The 20,691-nt window shown below is 37.5% G+C and overlaps 1 protein-coding gene across 13 annotated transcripts in view; it reads left to right on the forward strand.

Annotated features, from left to right (window-relative positions):
* GFM2 (GTP dependent ribosome recycling factor mitochondrial 2) overlaps positions 1-20,691 on the forward strand; it is a 105,764-nt gene that overhangs the window by 33,975 nt on the left and 51,098 nt on the right. For 12 of the 13 annotated variants that reach the window (XR_010726837.1, XR_010726836.1, XR_010726838.1 and 9 more), the window contains 8 exons: positions 558-706; positions 2,110-2,250; positions 2,334-2,433; positions 4,085-4,274; positions 5,544-5,620; positions 8,447-8,585; positions 16,114-16,293; positions 17,855-17,970. Coding sequence is in view for 8 of the 13 variants with exons in the window: in XM_066241232.1 (XP_066097329.1) it covers positions 558-706; positions 2,110-2,250; positions 2,334-2,433; positions 4,085-4,274; positions 5,544-5,620; positions 8,447-8,585; positions 16,114-16,293; positions 17,855-17,970 (1,092 nt within the window). In the remaining 5 variants the exon portion in view is untranslated. The remainder of the gene's footprint in view (positions 1-557; positions 707-2,109; positions 2,251-2,333; positions 2,434-4,084; positions 4,275-5,543; positions 5,621-8,446; positions 8,586-16,113; positions 16,294-17,854; positions 17,971-20,691) is intronic. The other variant, XM_066241258.1, reaches the window with a different exon arrangement.

Raw genomic sequence — 20,691 nt, forward strand, 5'->3', positions numbered from 1 at the left:
TTTTCTTATTAGTACCTTGCAAGTATATCCAAGAATTTCTTGGGTTTTGAGATCTTTTAAAAATTATTTTCTGCTTTGATTTCTCATTTTCTTTTGGATTTTATTTAATATGGCTAGTTAATTTGAAGAAATTGTAACCCATATTTGTATTTTTAATTTCTTGCTAGTTTCTCTTAGATTTTCAAGGTTTAATTGCAAGTATATTAAATCATTTTTTCAAGAAATATTTTTAAATACCTACTTTATTTTAAGCATTTTTCAAATTTCTAGGGATTTAGCAGTGTTTTTCATTGGACCTTACCATAATGTTCATGTGGATTTTACATTCTCGTGGAAGGGGAGACAGACAATAAGCTAATAAATAAATATCTAGTATACCAGGTAGTGACTGTTATTAAGAAAAACAAAGGAAAAGGCCATAGTGAATGATGAAAGTGTGTGAGGAGTGCTGTTTTACATGTTTGGTTAGGAAGGACATCTAATTCTGAGCTATTTTGGTTGAGACCATTACACTGTTTATGGTCACATGAAATATTTATGACACCTCTGTTCTGTAGCTACAAACTGCAATACGCAGAGTGACACTGGCTCAGACAGCAGTGCCTGTGCTTTGTGGAAGTGCCCTGAAGAACAAAGGGGTCCAGCCCTTGTTAGATGCTGTTACTATGTATCTGCCTTCACCTGAAGAGTGCCACCATGAGTTTCTGTAAGTATACACATCTGTAAGCGATGATGAGTTGCTTCCTGCTCCCCCACCCCTTTTCTCTCTCTAAAATTAATAAATAAAATCTGTTTTAAAAAAATCTTACAGCCTTGAGAAAAAAACAAGCAAATAGGTTTTTTTTCCAGAAAGAGTAGTTGAATCACATTTTTGAATAACATTGGTGACAGATATCATTATAAATAATATAATAGAGCACTAATAATTTTTACTTGAAAGGGGCATTTGTTATCTCCTGTAACCTGCTACATTTACAGATGGAACTAAGATGTAGATTTATTGCTGTGTAAAAGTATGTTGACTCTGCCATCTTAGTTTCTTAAAAATATTAGTGGGGATGTTGATCTGTAGATATATTTATATCTCTTCTAGATTTCAAGATTTTTCATAAGCTCAAAATATTTTGTGGCTGTGAAGAAAGTTCATTGTTTTACTCCTGTTGTCACTAACAGCTTTGTACTTATTAATAAATCCTTTAAACTCTGAGTGAGTGTTGTGCAAAATGGCAGACTCAACTAGACTTTAATCTTTGTAACTAGGACATTAATCATTGTTCACATCTCTCAGTTGGAGAGGCATTACAGTGAAATGATTATGATCATGGACTGTGTACTACCTGGGTTTAAGTCCCAGCGCTTCTAAGTTGCTTAACCTCTCATCTGTTAAATGCAGAGAATAGGACCTATCTCATAGGATTATTACAAGAATCGTCTAGTATACTGTAAACTTTCGGTATAAGTATTTGTTAAATAAAGTTAAAAACTGGAGGAATAAGTTGGAGAAGTTCTGTAATAGAAATGTCTAAATTACTTTGAGTCACGGACTCCTTTGAAACTAATGAAAATACGGAGATTTTCCCAAGAAAAATGTGCCTGTGCACAAAATTTGGCAATTTCAGAGAGATTCAAACTTTCTGTAACCTATCAATGAACAGCAATTTACGGACATCCTGTAAGAATGTTGGGATGTAAACAAGTTCATATTTATAGTGTAGATTTATTGGTTATGGTACCAGAGAGAAAGTGGGAGGAGAGTATGAAAGCAATAATTGGAAAGTACCTATTTATCTAACCTGAACAGGTTTTCTGAGAAGTAGTGTGATGTTGCTAAGTATAGGTTTTGAGGAAGGAACTCTTGACTGTGGAATTATTTGCAAATGGTTATATTTGGAAGAGACCTTATTATTTTTAGTTTTGAAGAATTAATGGTAAAAGCTTAATGGAGAAAGGGGTACTAACATTTAATCAGCCTTGGTAGCTAAACTAGAAGATACGAAGGATCCTTGAAGGATATTATGATTAAGAATGTCTAGTGTTTATGATCTGATCTGTATAAATACATAGAAAGTATATTTTAAAGTCTTTTTTGGAATGTCTTAATTTTTATAGGCAGTGGTACAAGGGTGACTTATGTGCACTGGCATTTAAAGTTCTCCATGACAAGCAGCGAGGACCACTAGTTTTTATGCGCATTTACTCAGGCACAATAAAACCCCAGTTGGCCATCCATAATATTAATGGAAACTGCACGTAAGTAGAGGCTAAGATCATTTTCTAAAACTGTACTCATTTCTTTAAAAACACTGTTACTAACATAAATCATGGTTTTACAGGGAGAGAATAAGTCGTCTTCTTTTGCCATTTGCTGATCAACATGTAGAAATCCCTTCACTGAGTGCTGGTAACATTGCTTTGACTGTTGGACTTAAACATGTAAGTGACCAAGTGGTTTCTGTAGGAAATAACAACTTATATATTTAATTAAAAGTAGATATTTTGTATAGCAAAAACCCATAAATAATCCAAATGTCCATCAGTAGTGGACTAGTGAGTATTGTAACATAGTCATCAACATTGTTGAATCTCATACATTTAATAGAAAGAAAGAAAAGGAAAATACAGAAGAGTATTAGTATGGATTATATTAATATAAAGTTCAAATCCAAGTAAAATAATTTATGAATACATACATAAATTTTAAGATTATATAAAATATTATTTCCACTGGATTTTTTTCTATTTTGATCATTTCACACAATTTCTTCTAATCTTATAACCAGTCAGGTATTAAATGAAGATACTTTGCCAGTGAAGGCTCCTTGAAGGCAAGGATTGTTGTTGCTTTTGTTCCCTATTCTTAGTCCTTACACCAGTGCATTTAGGCACTTCCATGACTATTCAACCTGAAAATACTTGATACTATCTGTATATTTGTTTAGTGGGTTGAAACTAAGGACATTATTCCACTTACATCTGGATTTAGTTGAATACAGTTTCTCATTAAACTTTGGTATATTTGGCATTTAGGAAAAACGTTACTTTTAACATTTTAAACTTTATGATTAATTGAAGATTTAAAATTCTTCATTGAAAATTCCCATGTTCTGGAAATTGAACTTCTAGCTTTGCACTGTCCTGTCTCCCTGAAGACAGAAGCACCTTGTACAGTATACTTGAAAGAATTACAGAAATACATTTGGGCTGGTGTTCAGTAGATGTTACAGAGATGGAAACTGGCATAGAACTTCATAATATAAAAGTTTAAAAGTAAAACTACAGTTTCAAAATATAACTGGAGTTTCCTGACCATGCAGTGGCACAGTGAATAGAGCAGCAGCCAAGGACACAGAGGTCCCGGGTTCGAAACCCTGAGGTCACCAGCTTGTGCACAGGCTCACCAGCTTGAGTGCAAGATCACTGGTTTGAGTGTTGGATCATAGACATGACCCCATGGTTGCTGGTTTGAGCCCAAAGGTCGCTGGCTTGAGTAAGGGGAGCCCCCTGGTCAAGCATGCATGAGAAAGCAATCAATAAACAACTAAGGTGCCACAACAAAGAATTGATGCTTCTTATCTCTCTCCCTGTCTGTCTGTTCCTTTCTCTCTTTCTAAAAAAAAAAAAAATTTTTCTTTCAAATAACAGCAGTCTTCACTGAAGCTTAGTTTTGCATGGTCAAGGGTATGCTGACTAATTGCATACTTTAGTTAATAGAGGATTTTCTGTAAAATAATAATAAATAATTTTTTATTGGTGGTAAACACTATAGTGGACTTCTCCCTAACTTGTCTTTGCATGATTGAAAATTTAGGAAGGTGCATTTGTTTTGCCAAATGAATTTTGGATATGTATTGTGTGTGTGTGTGTTTTATTGTCAGACTTATTACAGTAGTATTTTGGATAGAATTCTTGTACAAGTTAAATTAGTTTTACTTATGCAAAATTATAATGAGCATTATGAATTTGTCTCTCTTTTAAGTACTGATAAAAAGAAAGTATCACATCAGATTTTTTTCCTGGTTCTTGGTAGAAACTGAGTGCTTGCCAACAGCCTGTTTTATCCCAAGGCCACCTTCTTTGCTTGCAGACTGCCACTGGAGACACCATTGTCTCATCCAAGTCCAGCGCGCTCGCCGCAGCTCGTCAAGCCAGAAGGGAGGGAGAAAAGAAGCATAGACAAAACAGTGAAGCAGAGAGACTTTTGTTGGCTGGGGTGGAGATTCCAGAACCTGTTTTCTTCTGTACCATAGAACCCCCTTCAATGGCTAAGCAGCCAGGTACAAATAAATAGTCTTGGTATATCATATAATTGGTGCTCTGATGATTTAGATAAAATTGTTACATTATACTCTCAAAAGATTTCTTATGTGACTGAGTTTAATTTTAACAATTTATTTTGAGCATTTCTTGTGATTGGTCTAGGTTTTTATTGTTTTGATTTTTACAAACTCCTTTTAGTTTTTCTTATATCTTGACTATTTTTCTCATATCATATTCTTCCTCAGTCTTGTTTTTGTAGTGCTACAGATGGGATTGTAAGTAATTGATCTCAGGATTCCCTTCCAGTATATTGAAGTAATCAGTAACCAATTCTTAACTGATTCAGTTTGTTGTCATCATTTATAAAATTGCTACTTCTTGTTTTCTGGCTCAATCTTTGGAATTTATTGAAGGTATTTATTATATATACTATGTAAATGTCCATTGACCTTTTTGAGTGTTATATACTTTATTAGCGTATTTGCCCATAATTCTTCAGTGGCTTTTCATTACTTAAAGCACAAAGCCAAACTCCTTAGTATGGTATATATAAGTCATTATTCCATCTGTATCATTTCCAATTAGGTTTGGTTAAATATAGCAGAAAGCCCCCAAATACCAGTTGCTTTAATGAGAAAAGTTTGCTTCTGTTGTAAAATAGACCTTGAGTTGGTAGTCCAGGGGTTAGAGCAGCGGTTCTCAACCTGTGGGTCGTGACCCCGGCGGGGTCGCCTAAAGCCATCGGAAAATACATAATGCATATCAGGTATTTACATTCCGAATCATAACTGTAGCAAAATTACAGTTATGAAATAGCCACCAAAATTATTTTTTGGTTTGGGGTCACCGCAACATGAGGAACTGTATTGCGGGGTCTCGGCATTAGAAAGGTTGAGAACCACTGGGTTAGAGGATAGCCCCACAATGTTATCAAGCTACACTGGCTGCCTTGTTGTTTTTTCAGTAACAAATCATTCCTTGCACAACTATTTCCTCTGTCTGGAATTCGTTTTCTCTAACTTTTTGCTAATAAGGTATTTTTTCTTTTTTGTCTTTACCCAAATCATCCTGGAGAGACCTTTCCAGATCACCCAATCTCAAGTGACCTCCCATCTCTATGTTACCACCTTATTTTATTCTCTACAAACATTTAGGGTTGTTTGAAATTTTATTTTTCAAAATTAGTTTGCTTGTTTATCTGTTTTCCCCACTAGAATGTATATAGTACGTTATATAAAAAAGGAAATGTAAAGATAACAGTTTTTGTCTCCCCCCCCCCCCCCCAGATTTAGATCATGCATTGAAATGCCTTCAGCGTGAAGACCCCAGTTTGAAAGTGAGGCTTGATCCTGACTCTGGACAAGTAGGCATATTGTCCCAGAAATCTGTCCATAATATAGTGTGCGTGAGTGTGTGTGTGTGTAAGTGCATATATCTAAAACATTGATCTGTGCCCCTGAAAAAGAAACTTTATTAAACTACTCTGCAACATTTAGACCAGGGGTAGTCAACCTTTTTATACCTACCACCCACTTTTGTATCTGTTAGTAGTAAAATTTTCTAACTACCCACTGGTTCCACAGTAATGGTGATTTATAAAGTAGGGAAGTAACTTTACTTTATAAAATTTACAAAGCAGAGTTACAGCAAGTTAAAGCATATAATAATACTTACTTACCAAGTACTTTATGTCGGATTTTCACTAAGTTTGGCAGAATAAATCTTTATAAAACAACTTACTATAGTTAAATCTATGTTTTTATTTATACTTTGGTTGCTCCGCTACTGCCCACCATGAAAGCTGGAACGCCCACTAGTGGGCGGTAGGGACCAGGTTGACTACCACAGATTTAGACCATCCAGAAGACAACCTTTTCTGAAATTTTCAAATGAGGTTCAAGCCCAAGACTAAGCCTTGAGCCTCTTAAGCTAAGGTTTATAGACACAGCACACTAAAGGGAGCGTACAAAGGTGCTTTTAATGTTCATGACACATAAGGTGGGTGAGAAGTGATAGATAACACCTAGCAGTGTGGGAGAAAACACAGTTCTAAGATAGGTACAGAATTGGGCTATATATTACAGTACAGAGAAGAACAGATGTTTATTCTTTATCTTCTTTTTAGGAAGGCAGGGTAGAGTTTACATAAGATTTTAGAAAAAGTTCCTTAAAAAGATTATAAATTTGTCTTTAAAGGGGATAAACTGATTTAACTGAACTGAAAAATACAAGTACTTTGTTTTCCCAAATGCCAGGTAAATGAGTAGTATTTTTGTTTAATTGATGCTGAATGTTACAACAGCAATTAAAAGACCAACTTTTTATTTTAAAGAAATTTTAAAAATTATAATACACATTTTTTAAATATAGCAAATAACACAAGTTCACGGAATACAGAATTAAAGTTTCCATCTCAGTCCTATTCTATACATGTAACCACTATGACAAGGTGATGAATATCCTTTTACAGATTTTTAAACATTTGTTGTTCTGCTGTGCTGTTATAAAATACCGTATATTTTTCCAAATATATATGTAAAGATAACAACTCATTCTATTTGTTTTATTCTAAAAGTTGCTTTTTTTCCAAATAATTCACTTTAACTTTTCACTAAAGTATAAAAACCATACACTGAGTCTTTTTTGTTTTTATTCCTTACAATTACAGTTTTATTACTGTAAAAGGGCACAAATTAGAATCAAAGGAAGAGACTCATATGGCTATGTCTGGGACAGTTCTTTTTTTTTTTTCAGAGTCAGAGAGAGGGATAGATAGGGACAGACACAGGAACAGAGAGAGATGAGAAGCATCAATCATCAGTTTTTCGTTGCAACACCTTAGTTCATTGATTGCTTTCTCATATGTGCCTTGACCGCGGGCCTTCAGCAGACCCAGTAACCCCTTGCTCGAGCCAGCGACCTTGGGTCCAAGCTGGTGAGCTTTTGCTCAAATCAGATGAGCCCGCGCTCAAGCTGGTGACCTCAGGGTCTCAAACTTGGGTCCTCTGCATTCCAGTCCGACGCTCTATCACTGCACCACCACCTGGTCAGGCTGGGACAGTTCTTAATGAGAAGCTTTTTTCATTTTCAAGGGTGTTACCCTCCTGTCAATGAGTGTTGACAGCCAGGGAGTCCCACCTGGACCTTTCATGTCAAATTTGACTGGAGCTCAGTCATATTCTGCCTGTGTGGTTGACCTTTTAGCCTACAGCACCTCCTGAAGATTTGGGCTGATAACCTGTATTCTCCAGGTTGGAATTTATATGGCTGTTCCAAAGCCTGTATCTTAAATCACATTGTTTGACTAGCTGGTGGACAGAGCCCCAGGCAAGCAAAGACACTTTTAGGCAATATCCTGGCCTAGAGATAGTATCTAAGTAGCTGAGGGCAACAGCCAAATCTCTCTTTGGGTAAATTCTTCACCACACAGATGGCATATGAATAAAATGGAGCAAATATGGATTTCTTGCTCTATATGCTTTCTCATATACCAAAGACCTTTAGGAATAGCCATTGTGGCTAAAATAAATAAATAAATAAATAAAAGAATGCATGTTTTGATGCAAATTTAGCTGTTCTAACAAGGGCCCAAAATAACATTGGTTCATAGAAAATAAGTCATTTTCTCTGTAACATAAAGGTTGAAACTAGTCTAGAAGCTTGGACTGCCCACAACACTGTAAGGTGCCCAGGACAATTGGGAAACACCCATGTGGTTCAGAATGTTTGGCAAAAAGGTTATTTCCCCGTTTCATATGATGTTGCCAAAATCCATGTTTCAAGACAGTTGCCTACCTTTTCCTTAAGAGAAGGAATTTATCCCTTAAAGGCACAGCCCAGAAGTTGCCAACATCAATTATATTCATGTCCCATTGGCCAGAACTTAGCTTTTTGGTTGGGAAGTGTTGTCCTAGTTAGATGCCACTTGCTCAGCTTATAATTTAACTATTATGGAATAATAGTATCATTGAGGAGAATTGTGTAGTAATTCACTTTTAATTGATTATTCCAATCTGAAAAGTTAAAAACTGTTTGATGTAGCAGCCAAAAAAAAAAAAAAAAAATTGCAAAATAAACTCAGTTTGTAATTTAAAATAACAATAGTATTGGCATACCTTTTAATAGTATTTTGGGATAAACATAATTTTTCCTTGATCTTTGTTTTATTTTCTTCCCTTTTTTAAACCAGACTGTCCTGTGTGGAATGGGGGAGTTACATATTGAGATCATTCACGACCGAATCAAGAGAGAGTACGGCCTGGAGACCTACCTGGGGCCTCTCCAGGTGGCCTACCGAGAGACCATCCTCAATTCAGTTCGCGCCACAGGTAAAAAATAAATCGTTCGCTGTTTCTGTTCATCTGTTTCCCTTCTAGGGTCTGTCTTCTGAATCTCTTAGTTTAGTTGCAAGCAGGATTCACAGTCTACTATGCTTTCCATCAGTGAGGACAGGTTTTATGTGTGTTTTGTTATCTTTAGGATTTTTTATTTTATACACAGCCCTATTCCATTACCACACATTGCATCTGCTGGAATGAGTATAAGAATTTAAAGTTGATGTGTTAATTTTACTCTCCAAAATGAGTGGGAAATAATTTTCACTATTTAATAAATATGACAGTCGTATGCTGATGAAAGTACAGTTTTTATATTTCTGTCCTAAAATGTAAGAAGTCATGATTCATAGTTTTAATTTGATTCTCTTAAGCAAAAGAACATGACATTGTTGTTGCCAAGGAGAAAACACAGTCAAGTTTGTTTAAAAATACAGCTAGTGCTCGACTTACGACCATGATTGGTTTTGACAGACTGGTCGTAACACGATTTGGTCGTAAGTTGAGTAGGCTATATGTGCAGTACTGTGAAATGATGTTATAAAAATCTTTAAGTCATATTTTATCATAATTTTCTTTCATTGTTATATATCATAATTTTCTTTGTCCATTTTATGCCATTTGTATCATCTCTACACCACTTTGTTTCTTATTTTTACATTCGTCAGGTTTAAGTAAGATACTGCATTACCAGTACAACTGGTTTAATATTTGCAAAGACAATTTCCTCTTGGTAGACATCTTGGGAGGGGTTTGATGAAAAATATCCAAGACACAAAACACAAATTTCTGTACCGAGTCTGGGATAACAGTTGAAATGGTGCACGCGGAGATGGTAGTGCTGCCGGAGCTGGTCCGCACTGTCGTACGCCCAGCTGGGCAACACTTGCGCTGCCAGACATGGAGCAGTTGTGGCTAGCGATTGTGGTCGTCAAGTCAAATGGTCGTAAGTTGCATAGTTCGTAAGTCGATCAATATTTGTATGGAGAAAAGATGTTTCGTATATTCAGGTGCTTTTAAGCTACTTGGTGACTTCTAAAATGAGCAGCTGGTTACTTTTCACTAAAACTTGAAAAATTAAATAGACTATAAAAGCAAATGACATGAGGAATCCTGTTTCTGAACTTTGTTTCTGGAAAAATAGAATGCTGGAAAAATATAAATAACATCTTTAAAATTAATGTCGTAGCTGGTTAGAACATAATGGACATTTCCAAAGGTCAGAAAGGAGCTGGAGTAGAAGTCTGGGAAAGTAATTCAGCACCAGTGCCACGGCTGTTCCGGGGGAACCTGTAGTCATTTCTAACCCAGTACTAGAGGGCCACATCCCCCTGGAAATAATTAACTGGGGAAGTTCTTCATAAAAGTAGACAAAAAAATTTGTCTAACTGGCTCTGGGAACAAGGGTAAAAATTTGCAAGAATTTTTCATCTTAGGCCTGTTAGCTCAGTCCATAAAGAGCGTCGTTCTAAAACATCAAGGTTGTGGGTTTGATCCCTGGTCAGGGTACACACGGGAAGCAGCCAATAATTGCATGACTGAATGGAACAACAAAATGAATGCTTCCCTTCCCCCTCCCCTCTCTTTCCCTTCCAATCTCTGTCTCTCTGAAAAAAAACAAAAAAATTCAGCCCTGGCTGGAGAGCTTGGTCTGTTGGAGCGTCCCCCTGGATCTGGACGTTGCCAGTTGTAATCCCCTGTGAGGGCACAGACTGGAGCAGCTCCATGTTGCTGTCTCTCTCTCTCTCAAAACAAAATAAAAGAAAAAAACCAAACAAACAACCTAAGATGGAAATGTACTATTCATAGAAAAGAAGACTAAATATCATAAAGCCCTAATTCTACTCAAAGAAGTATCTCAGATATTAATATTTATTATAAAGCCGTAGTCTTTATGCTACTAATTAACCTGTAAATAGACAAATAGAACAGTGGAACAAACCAGAAAGCCTAGAAACAGACTGATACATAATGTGGAAATTTGGTTTATGTCAAAGTGATATTGCAGCTCAGGGGGAAAGGATGGACTGACTTCAGTAATGCCCCCGGATAATTGTCCATATGGAAAGAGATTTAATTAGATTCCTACTACATGACATACATGAGGCAATTCCAAATGAGTGTAAAAACCTAAATAGGAAAGAAGAGTTGCAAAATCTCCCTTGGAGCATGAAATATAAATTATAAGTGCTAATGTAAGCCCCACCCAACCCCCAAAAAACTAAATTTTGCAATTGGCAAACCAAATTTTTGGAAGAAATATAGGAGAATTGCCTTACTAACTAGGAAGATATGGTTGGACTTGCATAACAAAATATTGCTAAATTTGATGTTATTAAAATTAAGAATTTGTTTTTGCATTATATAAAAAGAGCTTCCAAAAATCAGTGAAAACATGACAACTAAGCAGAAACAGAACAAAAAATATTGTACAGATATTTTTTTGTTTGTTTTTAATATTAATTTTAATTTATTGTGTTAATTTTAATTTAACGTGGATTCATGTGTTGCACTCAATATAACACCCTCACCTCCCATCCACGTGTCCATCCTACCCCTTTAGTCCCCCTCTCCTTAACTCCCTTTCCCCTTCCCCCTGGGACCTGTTATCCATATCTATATGTTATGTATATATAATTTTATTATTAATTCCTTCATTTTCTCTGATCCCATCCCCTCATTCCCCTTCCCTCTGACTGCTGTCCCTCTGCTCCCTGTGACTCTGCCTCTGTTCTGTTCCTCAGTTCACTTTGTTCATTAGATTCCACATATAAGTGAGATCATATGATATTTGTCTTTCTCTGCCTGGCATATTTCACTTAGCATAATAATTTCTAGGTCTATCCATGCCATTGCAAAGATAAGATTTCCTTCTTTTTCATGGCTGTGTAGTATTCCATTTTGTATATGTACCACAGCTTTTTAATCCACTTGTCTATTGATGGACACTTGGGCTGTTTCCAGATCTTGGCTATTGTAAACAATGCTGCCATAAACATGGGAGTGCATATCTTCTTTTGAATCAGTGATTTGGTATTCTTAGGATATATTCCTAAAAGTGAGATAGCTGAGTCAAAAAACAGTTACATTTTTAATTTTTTGAGGAAACTCCATACTGTTTTCCACAGTGGCTGCATAAGTCTGCATTCCCACCAGCAGTGCAGGAGGGTTCCCTTTTCTCTACACCCTTACTAGCATTTATTGTGTGTTGATTGGTTAATTAGCACCATTGTGACAGGTGTGAGGTGGTATCTCGTGGTTTTAATTAGCATTTCTCTAATGATTAGTGATGTTGAACATTTTTTCATATGCCTGTTGACCATTTGTATGTCCTCTTTGGAGAAGTGTCTATTCCAGGGGTCCCCAAACTTTTTACACAGGGGGCAAGTTCACTGTCCCTCAGACCGTTGGAGGGCCGGACTATAAAAAAAACTATGAACAAATCCCTATACACACTGCACATACTTTAAAGTAGAAAAACAAAACGGAAACAAATACAATATTTAAAATAAAGAACAAATAAATTTAAATCAACAAACTGACCAGTATTTCAATGGGAACTATGGGCCTGCTTTTGGCTAATGAGATGGTCAATGTCTGGTTCCATATTTGTCACTGCTAGCCGTAATATGACGCGTTTCTGGAGCCGGGACGTGCGTCCCGCGTCACCGGAAGTAGCACTGTATGCAAGCGACGCTGTGCTTTGCAGCGCCACCACATACAGTACTCCAGGACCACCTCTCACTGACCAAAATGAAAGATAGCCTCAGGGGGCTGCAGTTTGGGGACCCCTGGTCTAGTCAGTTCTTTTACTCATTTTTTAATTGGATTGTTTACCTTTCTGGTATTGAGTTTTAGAAGTTCTTTATAAATTTTGATTATTAATCCTTTATCAAACGTATTAGCGAATATATTCTCCCATTGTGTGGGTTGCCTTTTTATTTTGGTAATGGTGTCTTTACCAAAGGCTTTTACCATGTAAAAGCCTTTTAGTTTGATATAGTCCCATTTTTTTATTTTGTCCTTTATTTCACTTGCCCATGGAGGTAAATTGGTAAAAATATTGCTATGAGAGATATCAGAGTTTACTGCCTCTTTTCTTCCAAGATGTTTATGGTTTCATGACTTATATTTGTCTTTTATCCATCTCGAGGTTTTTTTGTGAATAGTGTAAGTTGGTGGTCTAGTTTCATTTTTTTGTATGTACCTGTCCAATTTTCCCAACACTATTTATTAAAGAGGCTGTCTTTACTACACTGTATGCTCTTACCTCCTTTGTCAAATATCGATTGACTATAAAGACGTGGATTTATTTCTGGTGAACTGATATTTCACAAAGAAAATACCCAAAAGGCCCATGAACATATTAAAAGACTCTCAGTCTCAGTAGAGATTAGGATCATGCAACTTAAAAGTATGATATACCATTTTCATATACACAGTGGAATACTATGCAGCCTTGAATAAGAAGGAGATCTTACCTTTTGTGACAGCATGGATAGACCTGGAGATTATTATGCTAAGTGAAATAAACCAGGTAGAGAAAGACAAATATCATATGATCTCACATATATGTGGAATCTAATGAACAAAGTGAACTGAGGAACAGAATAGAGGCAGAGGCGGGGTCACAGGGAGCAGAGGGACAACTGTCAGAGGGAAGGAGGCTAAGGGAATGGGATCAGAGAAGGTGATGTGATTAGTAAAGTTATGGATACATTATACATAGATACAGATAACAGGACAGCAAATTCCAAAGGGAAGGGGGGTGGGAGTTAGGGGGAGGAGGGTAATGAGGGACAAAGAGGTAGGGGTGAGGGAGTTATATGGAGTGTGACTCTTGAAGCCATATTAACACAATAAATTAAAATTAATAAAAATATTTTTTTAAAGTATGATAATATCATTTTATACCAACAAAATTAGCAGGAATTAAAATCTGAGAATGCAAAGTGGTGAGATGTACATTGAAAACTTTTATAAAAATTTCTGGTGGGAGTTGAAATTATATAACTACTATGAAAACAACTTGGCAACTTTCTTGTTAAGTTGACCTTGTGCAGACTTTACTATTCAGAAATTCTACTCCTGGGCATATGCCCTAGAGAAATCTTATACATGTGCGTGGAGAGACAGATAAAAGAATCTTCATAATAGCAGATGCTATTATCTTCATAATAGCATTGTAATTTTAAAAAAGAACTGTAAGTAGAAAAGAAGCCCAGATATTTGTGGACAGAAGAATGGATAAATAAATGGTACTGTGGTCTTAAAATGGAATATTAAAGGGCTGCAAAACATACCAGCCCATATAACCCACAAATGTGAAGCCAAGAAAGCAAGTTGCGGAACACATACAATATACTAACAAATTCAGAGTGGAGTAGAAATAAACTATATTGCTTAGGGATACGTGCTTATGTGATACAACTCTAAAGACAATCATAGTAATGATTAAATGTGATGACGTGATAGTGGTTGCTTCAGAAGCTTTCTAGATTACTGGTAGTGTTCTGTTTCTTTAGTAATTTTAGATTTTTTGAATGTTCATTTTTTTATTAGCTTATGCACATATTTGTAAGTATAAAATAATTCATAATATAAAAGTTTAAAAAGGAATTATGAAGAGGAATTATAGACTATATTTAATTCTTAGTTTTGAATTTGGGCCATGAATTACATGGCCACTCACATAAATACTGCATAATTTTGTTTTAGTAAAATACTGCAGATTGGTGACAGCTATAGGTTTTTAGCTAATGAGAGATTCTATTTTCATTTTTACAAAAATACATTCACTAGTTTTTTGTGAAAGTATAAACGTTAAATACAAATACTACTACTAGAAGAATATATGACATTGAAATTTGTGGGTTATCAGGATTAATGTTCTTTTCATTTTCATTAGATGACTTTTTGCACTTTAAGTCTTTTATTTTTATCTTTATTTTTATTATTATTATTTTACAGAGACAGAGAATCAGAGAGAGGGATAGATAGGGATAGACAGAAAGGAAGGGAGAGAGATGAGATGCATCAATTCTTTATTGTGACACCTTAGTTGATCATTGATTGCTTTCTCATATGTGCCCTGACTAGGGGTCTACAGCAGAGCGAATGACCCCTTGCTCAACCCAGCAACCTTGGGGTCAAGCCAGCGACCTTCGGGTTCAAGCCAGTGACCATGGGGTTATGTCTATGATCCCAGGCTCAAGTCAGCAATCCCGCGCTCAAGCCGGCTACCTTGGGTCGACCCTGGGTTCTCCATGTCCCAGTCCAATGCTTCATCTACTGTGCCACTGCCTGGTCAGGCTAAATCTTTTATTTATATTTTATATTTTATTTTATTTTTTTTGTGTGAGAGAGTCAGAGAGAGGGACAGATAGGGACAGACAGACAGGAAGGGAGAGAGATAAGAAACATCAATTCTTCGTTGTGGTTTCTTAGTTGTTCATTGATTGATTTCTCATATGTGCCTTGACCGGGGAGCTACAGCAGACCAAGTGACCCCTTGCTTCAGCCAGTGACCCTGGGCTCAAGCTGGTGAGCCTTGCTCAAACCAGATGAGCCCGCGCTCAAGCTGGCGACCTCGGGGTCTTGAACCTGAGTCCTCCACATCCCAGTCCGACGCTCTATCCACTACAGCACCGCCTTTTCAGGCTAAATCTTTTATTTTTAAATAAAACTTTAGTAATTATAAGAATTTTAAGGCCCCGGCTGGGTAGTTTATTTGGTTGGAGCGTCACTGCAATACACCAAGGTTGCAGGTTTAATCCGTGGTCGGTCGCACAGAAGAATCAACCACTGACCTGACCAGGCGGTGGCGCAGTGGATAGAGCATCAGAGTAGGATGCGGAGGACCCAGGTTCGAGACCCCGAGGTCGCCAGCTGGCTTGAGCAAGGGGTCACTCGGTCTGCTGTAGCCCCACCATCAAGGCACATATGAGAAAGCCATCAATGAACAACTAAAGAGCCACAACAAAAAACTGATGATTGATGCTTCTCATCTCTCTCTATTCCTGTCTGTCTGTCCCTATCTTTCTCTGTAAAAAAAAAATAAAAAAAAAAAAAAAAAATTAACCAGTGAATGTGTAAATAAGTGGAATAAAAAATTGATGTTTCTGTCTCTTTCTCTCTCTCTCTCTCTCACCCTCTCTCCTTCTCTAACATCAATCAATAAAATGTTTTTGTTTTTTTAAAATTTCAGTCACATAAGAGATGTTTCAGAGTTTGAGTATAATCTGTATATCAAAATTTGTATGGTCATGTGCCTCAAAGTATCCTAACTATAGCAATATTAGGTGATTCAAAGCAGGTTTTTAACATTGATAGACATGGAAGCTATGCTTTTATGGTAGAACTACTTACTCTGACATTTTTATACTGTATTGCATTGTTAATGTTTTCCTCCCACTTTATCTTCCATGAGAGCTTGAACTTGTTGATTATAGTTTTCCCATTTGTGGTACCTTGACACCATTTCGGAACAAATCTCTAAGGCATACATTCAATTTGTTTACAGATACCTTAGATAGAACTTTAGGAGATAAACGACATCTTGTGACTGTAGAGCTGGAAGCAAAGCCAATTGAAACATTGTCTGTTATGCCAGTTATTGAGTATGCTGAAAGTGTTAGTGAAGACATTTTGAAGGGTGCCCAAGATGCAGTTGAAAATGGAATTCACAGTGCATGCCTCCAAGGTAAGGTACTCAGACAAGAGTAAGCATGACTCTCACACTCAGCCATTGAATCACTCCCAATAGTACAGATCATTTTGGGTTTTTTTTGTAACTTTGGTAACATTTTCTCCCTCTCTCTTCCCATTATATATGTTATGGCTTTTATAATTATTCCATAGTCTTTGGCTTCTGTTTTGTTTCTTCAGTCTTGTGTTCACTTTGGTTTTCAGTTTTGGAGGTTTCTACTGTGTTAAATTCAGACTCTTCCTTTAGCCTTGTCCAGTCTGTTTACAAGCCCATCAGAGGTATTCTTATTTCTGTTACGGTGTTTTTGAGCTCCAGCATTTCTGTTTGGTTCTTTCTCAGGACTTTATGTCTCTATTTTTTTTTTTTTACCATCTTCTTGCATGCTGTCTGTTTTATCTGTTAGAGCCCCTAACATGTTAATTATAGCTGTTTTACATTCCCAATCTGGGCATTCCAACATCCCTGGTATGTCTGGTTGTGATGCTTGTTCCATCTATTCAAATTATGCTTTAGCCTTTTAATATACCTTGAATTTTTCTTCATAGCCGGACATGGTATACTGGGTAAAAGGAACTGCCGTAGATAGGCCTATAGTAATGTACTGAGGTGTGGGGGACAGAGTGTTCTATAGTCCTAGGATTAGGTCTCAGTCTTTTAGTGAGCCTATGCCTATGGACTGTCAACTGCCCATGTGTTTCTCAGGTTTTTTTACCATCCCCCCTTAGGTGAGACAGGGTGGATACAGTGGACTAGAATAGGGTACGTGCCCAGTCAGGCTGTGATGATGATACCTTTGAAGATTAGTCTCTGGCTAACTAGTTGCCCCTGAGGGCAGACCTTGTTAAGAACAGAGTGCTCTGAAGTACTGTTTTTGATTTGAAATTGGTTGAATCCACAGATGTGAAACCAATGGATATGAAAGGGAAGGGCTAATTCTTTAAGTTTTGGGGGAGTCGAGAGTTATGCACAGATTTTCGTCTGCTTTGGGGTTGATTCCCCTAAATCCACCACATTGTTCAAGGGTCAGCTGTATTTCAGAATGGGTTCTTTTCCCCTTTGCTGGCCAGAAGCACAAGGACACTTTGATATATACTGTGAGAACCTGCTTGAGCTCCTGGAGGTAAATCTCATAAAAGTGTGTCCCCTGCTTCCCCCTACCCTCAATGACCCAGGTCTCCTGGAGTTTTTAACTCTCAAATCTGTCCACACAGAGCCTCTAATGATATATCAATTACAATTCAGTTTTTCCTGCGTTGGCACTGGTTCCTGGCACATTTTCTGCTAGTAGGTCTCTGCTCCAGGAAGCTGTTGCTCCTGGTATTCACCTTCTCTCCATTCTTAGGACAGTGGTTTGCCCATTGTCCTTCCCTCTCGTACAGATCCAAAAATAGTTGTTGATTTGTCAATCTCTTTTCCTTTTACTTGTCATTAGGACAGAATGATGACTTCTGAGTTCCTAAACAGTAAACCAGAAGTCCTCTCCCTGTTTCTTTGCATTTCTCAGTTACTCCTCACTGCATATTAAGTCCTAATACATATTTTCCCCCTTACCTAGGACCACTGCTTGGATCCCCAATTCAAGATGTGGCAGTTACTTTACATTCACTGATAATTCATCCTGGCACTTCCTCAACTATGATTTCTGCCTGTGTCTCAAGATGTGTACAAAAGGTATGTAACTACCCTAATCCTTTTTGCTTTAACACTTTGAGTAGTATGGACATTCATGTACGTCCTCGTACCTCCTGAGTATCCAGAGTATGGTCGATTTATTTTAAAAGTGTGTAAGGCAACATTAAAAAGAGGCAAATGTATGTTCTTCTTGTTTCCATAAATTGGTTATCAAACAAACATGATTTTAAATTAATAAAACTGTAACTAACTAATTTCATTTTTTGAAAAAGTCACTCCCGGGGGTCAGTGAGCATGAAAAAAACTACTCAGAGGTTAAGGTGACTCTCCTGACTGCAGTGTACCACTGATCCGTGGACAGCTGTGCTTGTAGTGCTGACCTTGTTTCTTTGTTTCCTGAGCTTTGTAGTAAACGACAGTTTTTACCGTGGAGAATCTTTGAATTTTTAATCACCAGAGTTTTATTTGCAAGAAGATCTAAGAAATTACTGTTTAACATAGATAGTATGAAATACTCTCTAATTTTAGCAAATAGGCTAGTTTCCTTAAGTGTCAACTCTGCTTTCCCTATCCCAGACACACAGCCATTAGAAACAAGTTTGGTAGGTTTGCATAGAGGACATTTCTAGGGTGAACTTGGCCCAAGATGAACTATAATCTAAAGGATAGAAACAGCCCTGGCCAGTTTGCGCAGTGGATAGAGCGTCAGCCGGGCATATGGACACCTCAGGTTTGCTTTCTGGTCAAGGCATACAGGAAAAGCAACCATTGGGTTCCCTCCCCCTCCCCCTTCTCTCCCTCTTCTCTTCCCTCAGCCAGTGGCTCGATTGGTTCAAGTGTTGGCCCCACGTGCTGAGGATGGCTCAGTTTGTCTGAGCGAGTCAGCCCCAGGAGCTAAAAATAACTCAATTGATTCCAATGTTGGTCCCAGATGGGGTTTGCTGGGTGGATCCTGGTCAGGGCCCTGCGGGGGAGTCTGTCTCACTATCTCCTCTCACTTTAAAAAAAAAGAGGATACTGAGGATCTTATATTAGTTTCAGTTTTGGAGTTTATAGTTATTTAAGTAAGATTATTTTAATCAAGATCCACTGCATAATAGATTTAGGATAAAGGATCTTCCCTTCTCCAAGTGTAAAGCAATCTGGTCTTCTTGGCATGGTTACCTGGGGTATGCCCTTGAGTGTCTCGCCCCAATACCAGAACTGGATTTACTGTAGCAGTCCAGTGTGCTGAGGGAGCATTCCGTGCATTCCTCTCAGCGTGGGAATGCTTTAGTTTTGTAGGTGACTGATTTTGGATTAAACTGCTTACTTTTATAAGCACCTCCCTAATATTTCGCACTGTGGGACCTGATTTTCTATAGTCTTACTTGAATCCATAATTATTAAATTAACTTTACATATCCTAAGGCTGAAGAAGGCTGAATTTAATTTCTCTATTATAGGGGCTGAAATTCATACTTTTAAAAAGAGATTTTGATTTAGTAAATACCCTATACTTTCAAAAATAAAGTTATTTAATATTGTTTGCCTAAGCATATAGAAATATCATCTGTAATCATGATTAAATTGTTGAAACATTTACCTTCCAGTAATTTTTAAAGTTTCTCCTGAAATTGGTTTTAATATTGAAGTAACAGTAATCTGAAAGATGAGGAATATTTCTAAATTAACCCAAGTCCCATATATTGGCCAGTCCTTCAAAAATCTAATATGCCTCCAAAAAATAAAGTTATAACTATTTCAGAATTGGTTATTCTTTTTATTATGATCATACTAGAGAATAAGAATTAACTATACTGCTAACAAAAATCAGGGGATATTTTATTGCTTCATATTCATTTTTGAAATATCCCCTAATTTTTGTGAGCAAATATATGTAGCCTTACCATATATTAGTTTTTTTATTTGTTTGTTTTTTGTATTTTTCTGAAGTTGGAAATGGGGAGGCACTCAGACAGACTCCCTCATGCGCCCGACCGGGATCCACCCGGCATGCCCACCAGGGGGCGATGCTCTGCCCATCCGGGGCATCGCTCTGTTGCGACCAGAGCCACTCTAGTGCCTGAGGCAGAGGCCATGGAGCCATCCCCAGCCATCTTTGCTCCAATCAAGCCTTGGCTGCAGGAAGGGAAGAGAGAGAGAGAGAGGAAGGAGAGGGGGAGGGGTGGAGAAGCAGATGGGCGCTTCTCCTGTGTGCCCTGGCCAGGAATCAAACCCGGGACTTCCGCACGCCAGGCCAACGCTCTACCACTGAGCCAACTGGCCAGGGCCATATTAGCTTTTAATCTTTAATTTTAGTTCATTACATCAAATTAAATACTCGTAATGGAAGTACCATAGCCCATGTTAAGCTTTGTCTAGTGGGTAAGCTCCTTCTCTCTGCTTATGAGAAGTTAGTGATGCTTCATATGTTTCTTGAGCCATCTGTGTTGTGCTTGCAGTGCCTTGGGCACTAAAATGGACACAATATGGTGCATTTTTTTTTTTTTTTTTGCACATGTGTGAGAGAGAAAGAAAAGAGGATGAAGGGAGAGGAAGGGAGAGAGATGAGAAGTATCAACTTGTAGTTGCATCACTTTTTAGTTGTTTATTGATTGCTTCTCATACATGCCTTGATCGGGACAGGGGTGCTGCAGCCAAGCCAGGGATCCCTTGCTCAGGCCAATGACCTTGGGGTTTTGAACCTGGGACTCAGTGTCCCAGGTCAACACTCTGTCGACTGCACCACCACCAGTCAGGCTGCATACATTAATCTTG

Source organism: Saccopteryx bilineata, chromosome 1 (genome assembly GCF_036850765.1).
Source record: "Saccopteryx bilineata isolate mSacBil1 chromosome 1, mSacBil1_pri_phased_curated, whole genome shotgun sequence".
Classification (NCBI taxonomy): Eukaryota; Metazoa; Chordata; class Mammalia; order Chiroptera; family Emballonuridae; genus Saccopteryx; species Saccopteryx bilineata.